At 43.4% G+C, this 21,699-nt stretch overlaps 1 protein-coding gene across 2 annotated transcripts in view; it reads left to right on the plus strand.

Annotated features, from left to right (window-relative positions):
- Window positions 1–4,872: 4,872 nt before the first annotated feature.
- Window positions 4,873–21,699, plus strand: part of arhgap21a (Rho GTPase activating protein 21a) — a 279,776-nt gene continuing 262,949 nt past the window's right edge. For both annotated transcript variants that reach the window (XM_078538117.1, XM_078538122.1), the window contains exons 1-2: window positions 4,873–5,283; window positions 6,167–6,408. In XM_078538117.1, the coding sequence (XP_078394243.1) occupies window positions 6,322–6,408 (87 nt within the window). In that variant the 5' untranslated portion in view covers window positions 4,873–5,283; window positions 6,167–6,321. The remainder of the gene's footprint in view (window positions 5,284–6,166; window positions 6,409–21,699) is intronic.

Genomic DNA, 21,699 nt, shown 5'->3' on the forward strand with positions numbered 1-21,699 from the left:
CAAGGAATGTTCCACATACCCCAAAAAGAGACAGGCATAGCTGGGGCCCATGCATTGGAGGAAGTGAGAGGAGTTTAAGAAGAAATTGTTCTGTGTGAGAACAAGTTCAGCCAGACGGAGGAGAGTAGTGGTGGATGGGAATTGTTTGGGCCTCTGTTCGAGGAGAGCCATCAGACCATCCCGGTGGGGGATGGAGGTGTAGAGGGATTGGACGTTCATGGTGAAGAGGAGGCGGTTGGGGCCAGGGAACTGGAAATTGTTGATATGATGTAGGGTGTCAGAGGAATCACCGATGTAGGTTGGAAGGGACTGGACAAGGGGATCTGAATGGAGTCAAGATAGCAAGAAATGAGTTCCGTGGGGCAGGAACAGGCTGACACAATTGGTCTGCCGGGACAGTCCTGTCTGTGGATTTTGGGTAGGAGGTAGAAGCGGGCCGTCCGAGGTTGGGAGACTATCAGGTTGGAAGCTGTGGAAGGAAGATCTCCAGAGGAGATGAGGTCAGTAACAGTCTTGATGTGTAACAATGGCTTGATGTTCCGTGGTGGGGTCATGGTCCAGGGAGAGGTAGGAGGAAGTGTCTCCGAGTTGACGCTCAGCCTCTACGAGGTAGAGGTCAGTGCGCCAGACAACAACAGCACCACCCTTGTCAGCAGGTTTGATGACAATGTCAGGGTTGGACCTGAGAGAACGGAGTGCAGCAAGTTCAGAGAGAGAGACAGGTTAGAGTGGATGAGAGGAGCAGAGAAATTGAGATGTCTAATGTCACGCCGACAGTTCTCAATGAAAAGATCAAGAGAAGGTAAGAATCCAGAGGGAGGGGTCCAGATGGAAGGAGAATATTGGAGGTGCGTAAAAGGATCTGTTGAACAGGGAGAGGACTCCTGTCCAAAGAAATGAGCACAGAGACGAAGGCGGCGGAAGAAGAGTTCAGCATCATGCCGAGCCCGAAATTCATTGAGATGAGGACGTAAGGGTGTGAAACTAAGTCCTTTGCTGAGCACTGAACGTTCAGCATCGGAGTGGTGTACATCAGATGTACTTGCTATTGTCTACAGGTGTGAATATCTTGCACCTTCTTCCCATAAAGACAACCTGGACCCCTTCCCCCAACTCCCCCTCCCCACCAACTCCCCCTCCCCCTCCCCCCCCAACACCACCAACAACCGCCTCCAACTCCTCCTCCTCTCCTCCCTCCTCTCCCCCTCCCCTCCGCCTCTCCCCCTCCCCCTCCCCCTCTCCCACCCTCCCCTCTCTCCCCCTCCCCCCTCCCTCCCTCCCTCCTCTCCCCTCCTCCCCCTCCCTCCTCCCCTTCCCTTCTCCCCCTCCCCACCCCCTCCCCCTTGTTCCTCCCCCTTCCCCAGCCCTCCTCCCCTCCTCCTCCCCTCTCCCTCCTCCTCCCCCCTCCGCCTTCCCCACCCCCTCCTCCCCCTCCCCTCCCCCCACCTCCTCCCCCTCCCCCTCCTCCCCTCCCCCTCCTCCTCCCCCTCCCCTCTCCTCCTCCTCCTCCCCCCTCCCCCTACTCCTCCTCCCCCTCACCTCCAGCCTTTCATCTTTAACAGTCAAGATACCCAAGCTTGTTATCAGGCAGAATTGAGAACAGGGCACATGACCACTTCATTCCTTCATTTTACCCTAAATTAACACGACAGTCCCAGTACACAAAAATCTTGGAAACTTCACATTTGTGGCAAATGTAAAAAGATCTTTCAGTCTGTCAAGCTCCTTCCACAGATTTTGTACAATCCACTCTACACACTTAATTTCTTGAGTACTGGTTCCCAAATGTAAATAAGGACAGCTCCAGAACAACTAATCAAACCTGCATACCCACTATTTAGCCATGGCTTGCTGTCCTGCATAGACAACAATCCTCCTTCTAGAAAAAGGTAATAATTATGTACTGTGAAATATCTGCCCATCTCAATGCATACCTCTCACCAACTTTGTTCCAATTAGATATTTAGCTGGTTTCTTTCTTAAGGAGTTAGTTGTCAGAGTAATTTTGCTAGGAACTTCTTCCATATGTCCAATACTCCCAGTGATAAAAATTTTTCTTCTAATTTTCTAATTTCTAGTTCATTTTAAACATGTGACTTCCAGTTCTCACACCATGTTTGTATTTGCATTACCTGTGTTTCTTAGTCTTTTAAAAACCAAAGAACAAATCTCCCCCTAACTTACTTTTCTCTAATGCCAACAAGTTCAGTTTTGATCACAAAGTCCTAGGCCTAAAATCTTCTGTTCAGTTTTGTATTTCCTGTATTTCCGACCCTAATCAGACAAAATATTCACACTTACCTTCCTCCGATTTTTGAGGGAAATCTTCCGATAGAGGATCCTGCAGAACTGTCAATGCAGAGAACCTCGAAGAGAGCAGCAGAAAGAATCCATGCAGAAACTGCACGTTTTTACAGCACTAGCTGCCATATTCTGATAAGTAAGGGTTTAAATGTCCCAAAGCATCTTTGAAAAGCTATGGAGAGAAGGTAAGTGGGTAAGGTGAGTGGTGGAGTAAGGTGGGTAAGGAGGTAAGGTGGAAGTAGGGTGGTAAGTGGGTAGGATGGTGAGGTCAGGTCGAGTCAGGGGGTGTCGGGGGTCGTCGGGAGGATAGTAGGGTGGTGGGGTTGGGCCAGGTCTGATTGGGGGAGTTGGGTGGTAGGAGCTAGGCAGTTTGGGTCGGGCTAGTCAGGTCGGTCAGGGTGGGGGGGGGGGTGGAATTGGACGATCAGGAGGATTTGGGTGGGGGTGGGAGGTTGGATGGTCAGTGTGAGTGACTGGGGTGTCATTTCTGTAGTTACCCAGGTATTAGGCTAGGTTTTAATCTGTCTAACATTTCCTGGGTAACTACCCAGGTCAGTAAGTTGGCACCGCCTGAAATCTCTCACTCAAAGTCAGAGTTGGAGACTTTTTTGGAGGGTTCCAGGGAGCAAGGGAATTGCCCATCTGAAGTTCAAACTTCCTGGGCAATTCCCATGAAGTCATTGCATTTGGAATTCCAAGGGGTCCCATAGCATATCTTGGGGGGAGAGGTATGTCCAGTTTTTGACTATCCAAAAGACCTGGGCCCTAATTTCCAAAATCATCCTTATCCTCCCGGCACCCTTTCCAGCATCAAAACTACAATCATCATTGCAAATTCACCTCTTCCAGTTGTCTTTACAAAATTAGAATAACTTATTTCATGTGCGGTCAAGTGCCCTTGGGATGGATTCAAGTACGGAATTCCTAAAAATATATACAGGAGCCTTGCCGATTTTTGTTTCTCATTTATTAAGGAGTGCACTTACATTGGGAATAAACAGGGACATAGGGGGCAATGAATGTGCAAAATTATATCAATTCGCTAAAACAAGCTGGAAGTCAGTTGTGTTGAAACATGCCTTCTCTTATGGCGTGTATTAATTCACCATAGCAACAAACCTCAGAAAGAAACATTTGGTTATGGTGAATTTTCAACAGACTGCTTGCTGAATCTGTTTCAGGAGTTTAAACAATATGGTCACAAGATAGATTCGGATGAAAGGTCACAGATCTGAAAATTTGTTTCTTTCCCCACAGCTGCTGCCTGACCTGATTTGTATTTCCAGCATTTGCTGTTTTTTTTCAGGTTTCCAGCATTTGAAATATTTTGCTTTTGTGTTCGGATGAAGAAGGCCCTTTGGATTACCTGAGTGAATCTAAGAAAGGAACAATTATGGCAACTATATGCGAGGAGCTAGTAGATGGATGGAAGTGTTGCGACAGATCTCGGAGGAGATTTCGATTTATTTTGCGAGAAATTAGGACCGAATTAATGCAAAGAAATGACGGGAAATGACAGAAATGACAAAGAAATGACAAGGAACTAGAAAGTCAAATGAATCTCCAAGATATATAAGAAATTGCTGGAAGAAATTCCGATTTTTTTGAGAGGTGCGTAACAAATTAAAATACGTTGACAAATCGCTGCAAGAGACAAGAACATTATAGTAATAATACATGGTGAGCAGCATGGCGAATTGCATCTGGAGGTGATGTAGCTGAGCGAGTGTCAAGCGGATAGTGGCAAATCCATCACATGAGGACTTTCCGATCACTGTGGGGAATGGATGTGCGAATGGGCATCACGAAGAATCACTGTTATTACTTCATGTGATCAAGGATCAATAAATGCTGCACCAACACCACCAAAAGCGCTGGTTTGAGCTATGATTTGAACGAAGTGTAAGTGATCAGAGAGAAACTCTATTTAAGTTGTGGGGCTGTTTCATGCTGTGAAATAACGTTGTGTGCCGAAACCTTGCAAAGCCGCAATTACAAGCTCTGCCACGAAAATAAATGGTCAGCGAACTGGAGTAAATGACTGTCCCGTCCCTCCGCTTCATTTCTATGCAGCTCACATCCTGCTGAAGATCACAGCACACACACACACACACAGACTACCAGAGCCTGCGCTGCATGCACTTCCCTCCCTAATCGTTTCCAAGATAAAAAGGGAGGGGAGGGAAATCATTCTGCAGCAATCCAATGCAAACAAACTTTAAAATCCAAAATCTGTAACAAGGGTAACGCTGTGTGAAATGGAACAGGGATGGAGCGAGCACATCAATGCTTCTGCGTGTGAGGGATGAGAGCGCGGCGCCGGCGGCAGCGCCGCAGTGATTGGCTGGACTTGGGGTGGGGGGAGAACAGAGGGAGCGAGCGCGAGCTCATTTCCTATTGGCCAGGAGTTGGGAATAATTGTTGGAAAGCGCGAGCGGGGGTGGGGGGGGGGGGGGGGGAGGTGGTGGGTGGGGTGAGGGAGGCTAGGGTGTGAAGCGGATGAAACGCCCCAAACGATTGGTCCACAGGCGAAGCCGTAATTATAAAGCGGGTTGTGATTGGCCGCTCGCCGGCGGCTGATTTTTCTCTCGGGCTTTTCCATGTTTTTTTTTCCTCCCTTTTTTTTCACGCGGCTCGTGGAGTCGGTGAGGAAAGGGAGAGAAATCAGAATTAAACCGGACAGAGGAAGATGCTGTTGGTGGCGGCGGCAGGAGTAGGAGCAGGCCGGGCTTCAGGGTCCGGTTAAACTGACGAAGGAGGGAGGGTGAAGGCGCCGCCGGACTCGAGGGAGCGGCGATTGACAACAAACAGCGAGCGAGAGAGAGAGAGAAAAAAAACCCTGAAGGAGCCATGGCGGCGGCGCCTGAGCGAGAGGAGCTGCTGCTGCCGCTGGCGGCGGGGAGAGTGCGGCCGAAACTGGGGGTCAGCAGCAGCTGGAGTCTCCTGGACTGAGGGAAATCCAGGCCTCAGCGCTACAAGGTCTGCTTGAGGGAGGGAAAAGAGGGTCTTCCTCCCATTTTAAACGTCAGCCCACTAAGGAGGAGGAGGAGGGAGGGGGGCTAATAAAAGGCTGTATGTGCGGATGATTATAGTTTTCCCAGATAAAAGCAAAATACTGCGGATGCTGGAAATAGTTTTCCCATTCCGCTTGTATTGCTGACTGATGGGGTGGGAATTCTCCACAGAAGGAAATCTGCCTCTGAGTACAATAAATGTGACTGGGTTTGAGTTGTGTTATTTTATTCTCTTGCCTCTTCACCACACCCATCCCCACCCTTCTTGACTCCATACAATATATATATATATATATATATAGCAGATCGTAATTGTTGGTAATAATTTCCACATCGCATTCTCTCACTACTCGGGCGAATCTATCAAACTAAAACACCCACAACAAATGGTTAGTTGTCAAGATCCATTCCCGGCACGTAGGGGAGCAGCGTGAAAATCTGCCTCCAGACTGCATGTGTCTCATCTTCCTTTTGAAACTGTTCCCCTTTCCCGGATCTTTGCGTTTGTTTTTTTTTTAGTTGGGAAAACGCCGGTTTTACTGGGATTTTGCGGAGGTTCGGGAGATCGGAGGAGGAGAAAAAGGAAAATAAAATTAAAAGACACTTGGCGAAGGGAGGTGTTCAGCATTAAGCGCAAATTCTGTCGGAAAAGACAAGTAACAGGATTTTTTTTAAAAAAAAGGCGTTTCCTTGCTTGATGCAAGGAGGCTGAAGCTCCTGTTGGGAGAACTGACTTCATTCTTCTGATCACTGTTTCTTTTTCAGGAGGGTTGTGAATATGAATTATGGTACGAATGCGATTTATTTGCAATAAAATGACTGTGTCTATTTCTTCCCCCCCCCCCTAGTTTCATTAAGAAACAATGAGGAAGAACGGGTAGACCGGCGAGTTATCATCCGGCTGTGGCGTTTTTTTGTTGCTATTCATGACTGACGGGATTTTTCAATGTACCAAGCCAAGGGAATGTTCTCCTGATCTGGATTCGTTTTAATTTGAAATGAAATGATGGCGACACGAAGGACCTGTCCAAATGAGGAGGAGGATGGAGACGCAAATGGAAAAAAACACCCATCTGGTGGAAAGGACGAGGTACGATTGAGACCAGATTCCGTGTCTTTTTAAACAAAATCGTAAGGAGATTTAAGGGTCTATTCCTTTTACATAAGGCCATGTACGAAGGGATCGGCAGTTGATTTGTGGCTTTTTATTTACTGGTTGTCGTCTTGCTGTATTGGGCGCACTGCCCGCCAGGCTCAACAGATTATGCTCTAGAGATTTAGTCAGGGCTTGTGTATTACAGATTTAAGCTTTTCCACGTAAGTAGTCTCAGCTGTAATTATGTACGAGTTTGAATTGCTGTTTCTGGAATCATATTTCAGCAAGTGCAAAAGCACATCTCCCTGGCATTTGTGTTTTTAATATATTGATGTTGCTGAAAGGTTGAAATTTAATAAAATACTAATTTTGAAGCATTTGAGGCTGATTTTAATTTAGTCAATTGTGGCAAGGAAGTTTTTTCTAATAAAAATCTAAAGCCATTGAAGAGGTGCGCTGTTGTAGTGATGGATTTAAGTCCAATGACATTTGAAATTCTGGGCACGTTCAATTGTTTTAATTCTTAAATAGTCACTGAACCTGGAGAGTATATGCCGATAATGCTTATTTACCATCACCTGTACAATAGTTTTCTGAACAGTACCAGTGATTCACCAAATAGTTATGTGTGGGGAAAAAATGGTACAGCAGTAAAAGTATGGGTGTAACCTAGAGACAAGTGATAGGTGACTGGAAGGCGTATAGCTGGATAGAAGCTGGAACATGTAGAGAGAATGCTACTTGCAACCTCTACTTCTAAAATTTCTGTTAAGGCCAACCTTTTGGTGTGTTACAGCTGAGCACACAGTGATCATTTGTACCTTCTAGAAAAGTTTGCAAGAATGCAAAGGTTGACTATCTGTGAATATACCCAGGTGAAGAGGAGCTTTTGCTACTGCCATCTCATGAAATATAATTGGACTATATAATAATTGGACTAATAGCATATGATTTGATAACTTTGGGCTTTTTGGTCACTATATTTTATATTATGCTTTCAAGAGTAATATACTTTATGCTGCAAAACCTTCAATGTGTAGATAGTTTTCTTTCTGTGCTAAGTGTGTCTGTCTTTTTTTATTTGTCCAGATTTTCAACACTTGCTGGAAAGCAGCTTTACTCTTAAACTTTGCTTTATGAATATCATACTGGAAGTACTTTACCCCCTTTTTAATTTTGAGGCTGAAATAAGTTGCCAGTGCAGTGGCTAACAATATGCGTTTTGAGTGAGTGGTTTATTGGTTATAGTTGGGAAAACTTAGAATATTCTCTGAAGTGGTTGTAGATGTAAAACTCAAAGGTATGTGGTTGAAAATATCAACCAACTATAAAATAAGACTTGCTAGTCTTGTCTGTTTTTAACACTCTTTGATAAATATTTTAGTGGTGTCACGAACGAACAAGAAATATGAGCATTTGATTCAGGTTCATTTTAAAACTGGAAAATAAGGCAGTTCTTATTTCCAAATTGGAGTGCAATGATCAGGTACACTTGTGGATGAGGGTTTGAAGTATTTCAAACTGTACTAGTATATAGTTGTTTTTTGTTCTGATGTGTTAACTGCATATTTGCATTATTTTACAATGATCCAAAAGCCAACATTGTTTACAGTCACAATTTTAAGAATAATTCATGCGTGGAACTACATGACTGAAATTGAAAAGCATAATGTCATGGATGCTGGAAATATTCAGGCCTGACAACACCTGTGGAGAAAAACAGTTAACATTTTGTTAGAACAGGGTCGCATGACTAAAATCACTTTGGTCCTGGTAACTTGTTCAAAAATATATAAATCAGAAATTTGTTGAAACAATGTGCATAATATTGTGTGGTTGGTGTGTTCCTAGTTGATATTTGCTCTTGTATTGTAAAAAGTACACCGAAGTCCTTTTGAATTCTGATTAAACAGTGTCTGGTTATAGCCTGTGGAACATTCACTCCAGTGAAACTATATATTTAATGTAATTTTATAATTTGAGAAATGTAATTTTTCTGATTTAGGTTGCAGACCCAGTGAAATGAATAGAACAGGAGAAGCTTTTTTTAAAATTAACTTGCTTGGTGTATGACTTGCTTGGAGGTGCAAAACTCCATTCTCACTGGCCTGTGACTTTTTTGTCCATCAAAATGTATGAAAGGAAAGTCTTTAGCCAGTGAGCATACAAGTGGAGAACTTCAGTTGGCTATCCTGTGTCTACAATTAATCTGTACTTGGTAATGTTTAGTAAATGTAGTGTATTTTAGAATTAAAGTGCTCTTTAAAATGTTATCCAAGGTATTATGCAGCCGTGGTATAAACTGAATGTTGCATGTGATAATTTCAGCTCCTGGAGCATTATAACACGTTTATGCACGGAGTTCATTGTGAATGACATGGCTGTTAGCATCAATGAAACAATTCTTGCTGAGAGAAACTCGCCCTGCCCTGTTTTGAGAGATGAATTTCTCTTACGGTCTGTGCTCTTTTCAAAGTCCATTTCATATTGGAGAACTGCTTCTGGAAATAGATCTCCCATGCAATTGAATTGTCCTTTTTGATATTTGTCCTGGCAGAATGAGCAGCTGAAACTCCCTCTTGCTCACCTTCATACTAGAAGTGAAGAAGCTTTACTGCTGCTGCTGATTAGTATGGACCATAACCATTGGGAAGCTAACATTACTAAAGCAAACAGCTGCAAAAATTATTCACGTCAGTGAAAGCAAAATTATTTTGTGCCTATACAAAGTGAGCAAGAGCATTTCAGGCACTGAGGACAATGCCATGTCCTTTCTTCACATGGTAGTGCTGTTGTTTACATTAGATAGTGACTGAAAATGAACTACTTCATTGCACGCAGCGGTGTTGCCAAACCTTTAAATGGGAAGTTAAGTTAATATAAATCAATTTGTAGTTGAAGTGGATGGGGATATCTGTTTAATTCTTGGCAAATAATTTTTCTTGTATTTTCCTGTGATGTGCCCTTCTCGCTGAAAGGATAATTTAGATTTTTGCTCCTTGGCCTCCACTAAAACTGGTGGTTAGTTAAGACTTTCAAACTATATTAATGGGTGTAGTGGTGGTGCAGTTATGTTACTAGACTAGTAATCTAGAGAAATACATTTCAGTTCTTAGCATGGCAGTTGAAGAATTTGAATTTTATTTGTTTAAACAAAAAGGAAGTTTAAAAAGAAACTGAAACTTTTAGGAGTGACTGTGTAACTGTAGCTGTAACTATTAATGCTCTTTAGGGAAAAAATTGCCATCCTTACCTGATCTGGACAATATGCAACTCCAGTTCCACAGCAGCATGGCCTGTCCATTGCCCTCTGAGGTGATATAGAACCATAGAAAAGTTACAGTACAGAAGGAGGCCATTCGGCCCATCTTGTCCATGCCAGCCAGAGGACACCCAGGTGCCCTTTCTAATCCCACCTTCCTGCACTCGGCCCATAGCCCTGCAGCTTACAGAACTTTAGGTGCAGATCCAGGTACTTTTTAAAAGAGTTTAAAGTTTCTGCCTCCACCAGCTTGGGCAGCGAATTCCAGACACCTACTATCCTCTGCTAAAGAAAGTTCTTCCTCATGTCCCCCCTACACTTTCTGCCACTTATCTTGAATCTGTGTCCCCTGGTTCTAGAATTCTCCATCAAGGGAAACAATTTTATCCTGTCCACTCTATCTATTCCCCTCATAATTTTGTACACCTCAATCAAGTCACCTCTCAGCCTTCTTTGTTCTAAGGAAAATAACCCCAACCTATTCAATCTCTCCTCATAGCTACACTTTTCTAACCCTGGCAACATTCTTAGCAAGCCAGTCAGATTTAACAAACTACTGGACTGCAAAGGTTCAAGAAGATCGTCCCCCACCCACACTTTGCCTACCCCTAGTTGCCCTGGGAATCAATGCTGGCTTTGCCAGTGCTCTTCACTTATCCCAATCTTTTTTCAGATATAAGGTACACAGCTACATTTCACTGTTTGCAAGTGCCATTGCCCCTCTCCACACTTTAACAAACTTTAATATACATGAATTTGCTTCCTGCATCTCAAAAATTTAGTTGTTTGGATTCCAAAACTCATGGAACCAGCACTATATATTCCAGGATATCTTCAGAAAACAGTTCTGGAACCTGCAGTTTCAAAGTTGTAAATAGTGGTTTCCTCCTCCTCAAACAGAGCCTGCATGTCTTCTGCGGTGGCTGGAATAGATGTATACAGGCCTATGGGAGTGGCAAAGCTCCGCTTGCCTGATAAGAGTGGATGTGAGCTGTTCAGACTGGCACAGCCCAAAAACATGGCTGTCTCCACCAGAAATGGTGAATATTTCTGTTGTTGTCAGGGATGTGGACAATCATATTTTAGTGCTTATGGTCTCTGAGTGTCCCGTTTTATTCATTTGTGAATGCAGAGCTTTTGTAATTTAGTTTGAACTGAACATAAGCTTGCATCTTGCTATGACCACGTGATAGGGATGCCTTTATAAACTTATATGGATGCAGCAACTCTTACAAGCAATTTCTTACAAGAACAGCTGTTGTAGTTCTCTTGTTACCTGATCTTTGTAGTTAGTGGAAATGTCTCATTGTCTTTGGCTACTTATTCTAGCATGTAATGCTGAACAAGGAATATGTGTTTCTAATATGCACTGTAACATTCTGCAATACAATATTTTCCCTAATGTAAATTTTCTCAACCAGTATTTGAACTATATTGAAGATTAACAATGCATACAGATAATATGTTAGAAAATAAGTCTTGTGTATGCCATGTACCTTGTAATCTGGCTTTCTTCATTTTTTGTGCATTGCTTTTTTTGTGACTGTTATTGCCATTCTGCTTTTCTGGCCTTGCCTCTTGCACACAACATATTATCCTATCCCTTTGTCCTTTATGGACCTGTTTTGTCATCTTGAATTGAACCCACTCTGGGTCTTTAGGGTTTCCACTCCCAGTGGCTATTCTTTGTGACTTTAGCCACACCACAAGGGCAGCTCCCTCCTCCAGTTCATTCCACTGTCTTGCTCCTGTTAGGGTTCATCTATTTGGCCACTTATCCTTGTTGACAAACCCTTCCCCCACCCTGCTTTTCCATTTGGTAGAACTGGGAACAGTTATGCAAATTACACTTAAGCTTTGAAACAACTACTTCCTGTAAAATGTATTTAGTAACAAAGGGATGGTGGATGTGTCAGTGACTTATTAGGACTGAGGAATGAACGAGGAGAAAAGTAGTGGAGTATAGAGAGGTCTTCATTGGGGGACCCTAAATTGGTGGAAAGAAGAGAGGGGAAAAAGGAGAGGCTGGTAATGGAAGCTTTAGGGGACAGGAAGTAGTTGGATGACAACAAAGGGAAACAATGGGTGGGAGAGTGCATGAGACCTGAATTGGAAGAGTGAAATGGAAGTTTATAGAACAAGTAGCAGAACTGGGAGGAATATAGAAGTCATGGAAATGAAAAATGAGGGGCATAGAGAGCATTGATGGCGAATAACTCAACAAAACACTCTAGAGGTGGAAACCAAATGCTACAGAGGGAGCCCCAAAAGAAGAAGCACAACAAAACTACCAAGAACAACATGAAAGAAATGAGGCACATCCAAACTTGACATGATCAACACAGATGGATCTTCGAAATATGTGTCTCTGTATATCAGTCATATGTTAAAAGTTGTTTATGTGAACACTTGTTAAATAGCACTTAATTACTTCTGTCATTCACTGTATTTCCATCATACTGTTTGTTATTAAACATATTCATTTTACTAGCCTCTTAAGTTCTCCCAGGGTTTCATATTTATCTCTGGGACATTACAGTTGCATCTCTAAGAAGTATATTGCTGTAAGACTGCTTTCCATCTTTGAGCTCCAAAAAAAGCCTGCTATTGCTTTGACTCTTGCATCCTGCCATTATAATTTTAAAAGTGCTTTCAGAGTTTGTGGGAGAAGGCCATTCTGAGATTGGAGGACCAAATCATATTGGGTTTGCTCACGGCAGCAAGATGGCGAATGAAGCCTGTGTATGTGAAAGCGGCTTCCAGTCTAAAATTCAACTGGTCACCGTTACTCTCTGCTTTCTGTTCCTTCGTATCTTCAGAAGAGTTCTGTGAAAATACCATAAGATTTGTTGCAAAAAAAAATTGAAGCACTTGGTATTTGAGGAAATGTAGTCATGTGGATGGAGAGAAAGTGAGGGGTAAATTTTATTGCACTCGGAGTAATGCTTAGTGTTGCGTATATGGGATCTGTGCTTGGATCACTCTTTTTATCCATATAGAAATATAATTTGACCATCAACATGAGAATATTAAACTTTAATGAACTGTAAGGAAGAATGGAACAGACCAGTAAATGGTTAGGGCAGAAAGGTATGAAGTTCAGTAGAAGAGTGTGAATTAGTACATTTTGGGTGGGGAAAGATCAATGAAAAAAAAGTATACTCTTAAGAGGTGAAGAACCTTGAGGTTGGAGGAACAGTAAGATCCAGGGTTGCAGGTACATAAGTTTTTCAGAATTGGAGTGCAGGTAGAAAAGCACGTTTAAAAAAAAAAAATGTCTGGAATTTGGTGTTTTATTTGTAAGCCAATGAATACATAGGTGATGTTGAATTTGTACAAGGTGTTAATTAGGCTGTGGTTGGAGCATTGCAAGCCATTTGTAGCGCCTCATAGATAGGATATTGGAACTTTAGAAATGTCAAAAGCCTATGATTATGTAGAAAGGCTTTTTTACTCGAGCATAGAAGACAGAGAGGGGAAGTAATAAAAGTTCTTAAAATCATGAAATATTTTGAAAATATTGTTTTTGGTGGTTCATGAGTTGGCAATAGAAGGGCATGAACTCAGGGTTATCAGCAGAAGAATTGAAAATTAGGAATGATTTCATCCAGATAGTTATTAGATCATGGACTGCTTTATCACAAGAGGCTGTTATCATTATCATTCAAAAGGGAATTAGTATTTGAAAAGGAACAGCAGGGAAAGGGATTAAAGAGTCAGCACATGCATGATGGGCTGAAAGGCCTGGTGCTTTGATGTAGTCAGGGATAATCTTTTTATTGCTGTTACTTTTGTGATCACATGTAAGTATTACATTCTCAATGTATTCACTTTAAATCAAATTCCGAATTGTTTTTTACTGCAGAATTGTCACATAGATGACATTTAAAAAGAGTACGACTTATTTTAATGGTTTGTTGATGTGCTGATCTGGTTAAGTGTGTACAGATCTCAGTACCTATTCAGCTTGATTGGCACCACGTACAGCACATGAACTGCAGTGGTTCAAGAAGGCAGCTCACCACCACCTTCTCAAGGACATCAAGGGGTGGGCAATAAATGCTGGCCCGGCCAGCGAAGCCCACATCCCGTGAATGGCAAAAAAAAAGGCCATATTTAGACCTGTCTTCACAAATGATTACATCATGATATGGCCCCTATTGTGGAAGCAATGAAGCCTGATGGATTAACCATTGGAGGTTTAGGGCAACAAATGTTGGCCTAGCCAGCAATGTCCACACCTTGTGAAAGAATAAAAATACCCATTTAATCCCCGGAAGTAATCTAGTGAACCTTCACTGTACCGCATCCAATATGAGTATATCCTCTTAACGTTTCGAGTCCGAATGACTCTTCATCAGTTCTGATGAAGAGTCATTCGGACTCGAAACGTTAACTGTGTTCCTCTCCGCAGATGATGTCAGACCTGCTGAGTTTTTCCAGCTATTTTTGTTTTTGTTTCAGATTTCCAGCATCTGCAGTATTTTGCTTTTAATTTATTATGAGTATATCCTTCCTTAAATATGGAGACCAAAACTTCACGCAGCACACCAGGTGCGGACTCCCCAAAGCCCTGTGCTATTGTAGGAAGGGTTCTTTAATCTGTACTCCTACAATCTCCTTGTAATAATGGTCAACATGCCATTTACCTTCCTAATCGCTTGCTGTACATGCATGCAAACTTTGTGTCCTCTTACAAGCACACCCAAATCTCTCTGATTATTGGCAGTTTGAAGTTTCACACAATTAAAAAAAAAATCTGCTTTTGCAGTCTTACTACTAAAGTGGGTAACCTTACATTTCTCTACATTATACTCCATTTGTCATCTTGTTGTTCACACATTTAACCTGTCAATATCTTATTGCAGCCTCTGTTCTCCTCACTGCTTACATTCCCACCTAGCTTTATGTATTATCAGCAAACTTTGATACGTGACCCTTTCGATTGTATATAGTGAGGCTCCAGCAATGATCCTTGTGGCACTCCACTGGTTACAACCTTCCAACTTGAATATGCCAGGTTTATCCTTATTCTCTTCCTGTTCATTAACCAATCCTCCATGTGATACCTTTTATAGAATGCCTTTTGGAAATCCAAGTAAAGATACTACATCTGGTTCCCCTTTATCTGCCCTACTAGTAACTTTCTCAGAAAACTCTTAAATTTGTCTTTCCCTTTTGTAAAACCATGTTGACTTTGTCTGATCATTGTATAATTATCTAAGTGCTTTGTTAAGACTTCTTTAATAATAAATTCCAGCATTTGCCTGACAACTGGTGCCAGCTAATTGGATTGTGATTCTCTCCCACCCACCTTTCTTGAATAGTAGTGTTACAACTGTACAGGGTGTTGGTGAGGCCGCACCTGGAGCACTGTGTACAGTTTTGATCCCCGTCTTTCAGAAAGGATATACTGGCATTGGAGGCAGTTCAAAAGAGATTCACTTGGCTGATTCCTGGGATGAAGGGGTTGACTTATCAAGAATGGCAAACAGGTTAGGCCTTTATTCATGAGTTTAGAAGAATGAGGGGTGATCTTATTGAAACGTACAAGATTCTGAGGGGGCTTGACAGGGTAGATGTTGAGATGTTTCCACTAGTGGGGGAATCTTGAACTAGGGGAAATAGTTACAGAATAAGGGGACACTCATTTAAAACTGAGATGTGAAGGAATTTCTTCTCTGAGGGTAGTGAATGTCTGAAATTCTCTACCTCAGAGTTGTGGAAGCCAGATCACTGAAAGTATTTAAAGAGGAGATGGATAGATTTTGGAATATTGGGGAGTTAAGAGTGATGAGCTGGCATGAAAGAGGAGTTGCAGCCTGGGGCAGATCAGCCATGATCTTATTGAGTGGCAGGGTTTCTTTAAATGTGTCTCAATGTTCAACAAAAACACATTCAATTAAAAATCAAAAACTCAGCAAGTAAGATCCATCTTTAGCTTACTAGGAGAGTTAAGGATAGCATTAGATTAAAAGAAGAGGCTTAAAACATTGTGAAAAAATAACTATAAGCCTGAGGAATCTAAGTGTTACAGAAACCAAAGAGGCCTGAGGGGTTGAATGGCCTATTGCTCCTATTTCTTATGTTCTTATTTGCTAACTTCCAAACCGCAGAGTCCTTTCTAGAATATTTCTGTAACAGTGCATGTAATGTCTTTGCAACTACTTTTTTGTCTGATGCAGGCCACCAGGTGCTGGGGATTTGTTGGCTTTTAGTCCCTTAAATTTCTCCAATGCTCTTTCTCTACTGATATTAATTACTTTAAATTCTTCATTCTTTTTAAAAAAAATTCATTCATGGGATGAGGGCATCGCTAGCTAGGCCAGCATTTATTGCCCATCCCTAAATGCCTTTCTGAAGGTAGTGGTGAGCTGCCTTTTTGAACCACTTCAGTCCATGTGCTGTTAGGAAGGGAGTTCCAGGATTTTGACCGAGTGACAGTGAAAGAATGGCAATATATTTCCAAGTCAGGATGCTGAGTGGCTTCCCCTGGAGGGGAAATTCCACGTGGTGGTGTTCCCAAATCTGCTGCCATCTAGATGGTAGTGGCTGTGGGTTTGGAAGGTGTTTTCTTAGGAGGCTTGGTGAGGCAGTGCATCTTGTAGATGGTACACACTGCTGCTACTGTGCCTCAGTGGTGGAAGGTGTGAATGTTTGTGGATGGGATGCCAATGGGGTGCCAATCAAGTGGGCTGCTTTATCCTGGATGGTGTCAAGCTTCTTGAATGTTGTTGGAGCTACACTCATCCAGGCAGGGGAGAGTATTCCATCACACTCCGGATCTCTCACTGCCTAGTAGATAGTGGAGAGGATTTGGGGAGTCGGGGGGTGCATTATTTGCCACAGGATTCCTAGCCCCTGAAATGATCTTGTAGCCACAGTATTTAAATGGCTAGTCCAGTTCAGTATCTGCTTGGTTACCTATTGTTTCTGGCATGTAATTTTTGTGTCATCTACCATAATGACTGACGCAAAATATTTTTTGCTATGGGCCCCAGCTATGCCTGTCTCTTTATGGGGTATGTGGAACATTCCTTGTTCCAGTCCTACTCCGGCCCCCTCCCACAACTCTTTCTCCGGTACATCGATGATTACTTCGGTGCTGCTTCATGCTCTTGTCGGGACCTGGAAAAATTTATTAATTTTGCTTCCAATCTCCACCCCTCCATCCTTTTCACATGGTCCATCTTTGACACTTCCCTTCCCTTCCTTGACCTCTCTGTCTCAATTTCTGATGATAGACTGTCCACCAATATCCATTACAAGCCTACCGACTCCCACAGCTACCTCGACTACAGCTCCTCACACCCTGCTTCCTGTAAGGACTCCATCCCATTCTCTCAGTTCCTTCGCCTCCATCGCTTCTGTTCTGATGATGCCACTTTCAAAAACAGTTCCTCTGACATGTCTTCCTTAACCGAGGTTTTCCACCCACGGTGGTTGACAGGGCCCTCAACTGTGTCCGGCCCATCTCCCACGCATCCGTCCTCACGCCTTCTCCTGCCTCCCAGAAACATGATAGGGTCCCCCTTGTCCTCATTTATCACCCCACCAGTCTCCGCATTCAAAGGATCATCCTCCGCCATTTCTGCCAACTCCAGCATGATGCCACCACCAAACACATCTTCCCTTCACCCCACCCCCGGCGGCATTCCGTAGGGATCGTTCCCTCCGGGACACCCTGGTCCACTCCTCCATCACCCCCTATTCCTCAACCCCCACCTATGGCACCTCCCCATGCCCACGCAAAAGATGCAACACCTGCCCCTTCACTTCCTCTCTCCTCACCATCCAAAGGCCCAAACACTCCTTTCAAGTGAAGCAGCATTTCACTTGCATTTCCCCTAACTTAGTCCACTGCATTCGTTGCTCCCAATGCGGTCTCCTCTACATTGGAGAGACCAAACGTAAACTGGGCGACCGCTTTGCAGAACACCTGCGGTCTGTCTGCAAGAAAGACCCAAACCTCCCTGTCGCTTGCCATTTTAACACTCCATCCTGCTCTCTTGCCCACATGTCTGTCCTTGGCTTGCTGCATTGTTCCAGTGAAGCCCAACGCAAACTGGAGGAACAGCACCTCATCTTCCGACTAGGCACTTTACAGCCTTCTGGACTGAATATTGAATTCAACAACTTTAGATCTTGAACTCCCTCCTCCATCCCCACCCCCTTTCTGTTTCTTCCCCCTCCTTTTTGTTTTTTCTAATAATTTATAGATTTTTCTTTTCCCATCTATTTCCATTATTTTTAAATCTATACCTTTAATGTCGTTAGTCTTTCCACCCCACCCCCACTAGAGCTGTACCTTGAGTGTCCTGCTATCCATTCTTAATTAGCACATTCATTTAGATAATATCACCACCTTCAACACCTCTTTGTTCCTTTGTCTGTGACATCTTTTGATTATCTGCTCCTATCACTGCTTGCTTGTTCCCCCCATCCTCTTTCTCCCCCCCCCCCACCTTAAACCAGCTTATATTTCACCCCTCTCCTAATATTACTCAGTTCTGTTGAAGGGTCATGAGGACTCGAAACGTCAACTCTTTTCTTCTCCGCCGATGCTGCCAGACCTGCTGAGTTTTTCCAGGTAATTCTGTTTATGTATTATTATTGATGCAAAATATTTGTTCAATGTCTCTGCCATTTCCTCATTCTCTATGATAATTTCTCCTGTCTCTGTCTCTAAGGGACCAACATTTACTTTAGCTACTCTTGTACCTTTTTATGTACTTGTCAAAGCTCTTGCAATCTGCTCTTTGTATTCTTGGCTAGTTTATTCTTCAATTTTCCCCCCTTTTTGGTTTCTGTAACACTTAGATTTCTCAGGCTTATAGTTATTTTTTCACAATGTTTTAAACCTCTTCTTTTAATCTAATGCTACCCTTAACTCTCCTAGTAAGCTAAAGATGATCTTACTTGCTGAGTTTTTGTTTTTTAATTGAATGTGTTTTTGTTGAACATTGAGACATATTTAAAGAAACAATTTTCCAAAGGCGTAAAGGGGTATGGGGAGAGCACGAGAGTATGGCGTTGAGATGGAGGATCAGCCATGACATTGAATGGCGGAGCAGGCTCAAAGGCCGAATGACCTACTCTTGCTCCTATTTTTTATGTTTCTAATTCACTGTTTACCTACTGCTGTGCCTTTTTTTTAAGTTTAATTTACTCAATCAACCTTGGCCAGCTCTCCCCTCCTACCAATGCAGTTGGCTTTGTTTAGGTTTAAGACTCATTTGGGACTGGAAAGTGTCACTTTCAAACTTAATATGAATTCCATTGTATTATAGTCACTTTTTTTTCCCCCAGAGGATCTTTTTCTATGAGATTACCAATTAAACCTGCTTCATTGCACGTTACTCAATCTGAAGTACTTTTTATCCCTAGTCAGTTCAACAACATATTGTCGCAAAAACATTTTACATATATGTTTTCCAGACTACATTTGCTAGTTTGTTGCAGCTCATCTAGTTGATCTGTGCTTCCCAAACTATTTTCCAATATAACTCCAGACTCCAGCAAAAACAAAATGGCAAGAAAGCAGCATAGTAATATTCAGTGTACAGCCTTTAAAGTTTGCATATTATAACTCCTCTAATGCATCATATAAATATGAAAATCTGTGTTTTAATGCACTTTGTAAAAATGTTATATATATTCATGTAAATTTCAGCCAAGCTCTCAACATTCCCTGGTGACAGAAGACTCAGTGAAGCCCCTTACCCCCACACATAGTGCTCTTCCACCACCATGCTGGCTGCTGCTGCCCCCACCCCTCCCTTTTTTATTTGGTCTAGTTTCCAGTGCCTGTTAAGCAGAGTCACCAGCTTAGGATGAGGAGCCTGTACAACAGGCAGACAGGAGCAGAAACACAGTGAAGTTTGAAGCCGCCACTCACCTTCCTGGCTCAGCTGCATGCCCTCCTGGCTTTTTTCTGCACTCAGTCAGTGACTGAGTTACACTTGCCTGCCTCTGCCTGCACCAAGTTGGTACTTGGACATTCTATGCCCCCACATGGCACTTGCCACTAGAACTGCTTCCTAAGGTTAAAGTGCACTTTGGGCTCACTGGCTTTCTGTTGTTAGCTGTCATCTATCCAATGGCTCCAGGCTATCCCACCAGAGCCTTCTCTCCATATTTGCCATTGTTGACTTTGTGAAAAGGGAGCTTGCGACCCCAAGTGCTGACCCCCATTGGGGTTGCCATGTACAGCTTGGAACCAGTGCTGTAGATGGTGCATACAGCTGCCACTGTGCTCTGGTGGTGGAGGAAGTGAGTGCTTAAGGTGAAGGATGGGGTGCCACTCAAGCAGGCTGCTTTGTTCTGGATGGTGTCAAGCTTCTTGTGTGTTGGAGTTGCACTCATCCAGGCAAGTGGATTCCATTGCACTCCTGACTTCTTCTGTGTAGATTGTGGACAGGCTTTGGGGAGTTGGGAGGCAAGTTACTCGCCTTAGAATTCCCAGCCTCTGACATGCACTTATAGCAACAGTATTTATATGGTTGGTCCAGTTCAGTGGTAACCCCCAGGATGTTGATAGTGGGGGGATCCAACGATGTTAATGCCATTGAATATCAAAGGGAGACAGATGGATTCTCTCTTGGTAGAGATGGTCATTGCATGAAACTTGTGTGGGGTGAATGTTATTTGTAGCTTAGCCCAAGCCTGAATGTTGTCCTGGTCTTGCTGCATATGGACGAGGACTGCTTCAGCATCTGAGGAATGCTGCATCCTTCAGCAACATTCCCACTTCTGACATTTATGATGGAGGGAAGGTCATTGATGGAGCAGATGAAGATGGTTGGGCCTAGGACACTATCCTGAGGAACTCCTACAGTGATGAAAGCAAAATACTGCGGATGCTGGAAATCTGAAACAAAAACAAAAATACCTGGAAAAACTCAGGTCTGACAGCATCTGCGGAGAGGAATACAGTTGACGTTTCGAGTCCGTATGACTCTTCATCAGAACTAAGGAAATAGAGAAATGAGGTGAAATATAAGCTGGTAGAGGGGGGGCGGGTGGGTGGAACAGGTAGAGCTGGATAGGGGGCCAGTGATAGGTGGAGGCAAAGAAGAGATTGCCAAAGATGTCTTGGACAAAAGGACAAAGGGGTGTTGACGGTGGTGATGTTATCTAAGGAATGTGCTAATGGGGACATTAAGGGTAGCCAGCAGGACAAGCTAGTGGCAGATGGCCCGAGTGGGGGTGGGGGAAGGGATCGAAATGGGCTAAAAGGTGGAGGTAAAACAATGGATCGAAATACATTTTAAAAATAGGTGGGAAAAGAAAAATATATTTTTTTAAATCATAAATTATTGGAAAAAGGGGGACTGGAAAGGGGGTGTGGATGGAGGAGAAAGTTTATGATCTGAAATTGTTGAACTCAATATTAAGTCCGGAAGGCTGTAAAGTGCCTAGTCGGAAGATGAGGTGCTGTTCCTCCAGTTTGCGTTGAGCTTCACTGGAACATTGCAGCAGGCCAAGGACGGACATATGGGCATGAGAGCAGGGTGGTGTGTTGAAACGGCAAGCGACAGGGAGGTCTGGGTCATGCTTGCGGACAGACCGAAGGTGTTCCGCAAAGCGGTCACCCAGTCTGCGTTTGGTGTCTCCAATATAGAGGAGACCGCATTGGGAGCAGCGAATGCAATAGACTAAATTGAGGGAAGTGCAAGTGAAGTGCTGTTTCACTTCAAAGGAGTGTTTGGGCCCTTGGACGGTGAGATGGGGGGAAGTAAAGGGGCAGGAGTTACACCTTCTGCGGTTGCATGGGAAGGTGCCATGGGAGGGGGTTGAGGTGTAGGCGGTGATGAAGGAATGGACCAGGGTGTCCCTGAGGGAACAATCCTTGCGGAAAGATGCCTGGGGGGGTGGTGAAGGGAAGATGTGTTTGATGGTGGCATCATGCTGGACTTGGCGGAAATGGCGGAGGCTGGTGGGGTGATAAGTGAGGACAAGGGGGACCTTATCATGGTTTTTCGAGGGAGAGGAAGGTGGGAGGGTGGATGTGTGGGAGATGG

Source organism: Cetorhinus maximus, chromosome 3, assembly GCF_964194155.1.
Source record: "Cetorhinus maximus chromosome 3, sCetMax3.hap1.1, whole genome shotgun sequence".
In the NCBI taxonomy this organism is placed as follows: Eukaryota; Metazoa; Chordata; class Chondrichthyes; order Lamniformes; family Cetorhinidae; genus Cetorhinus; species Cetorhinus maximus.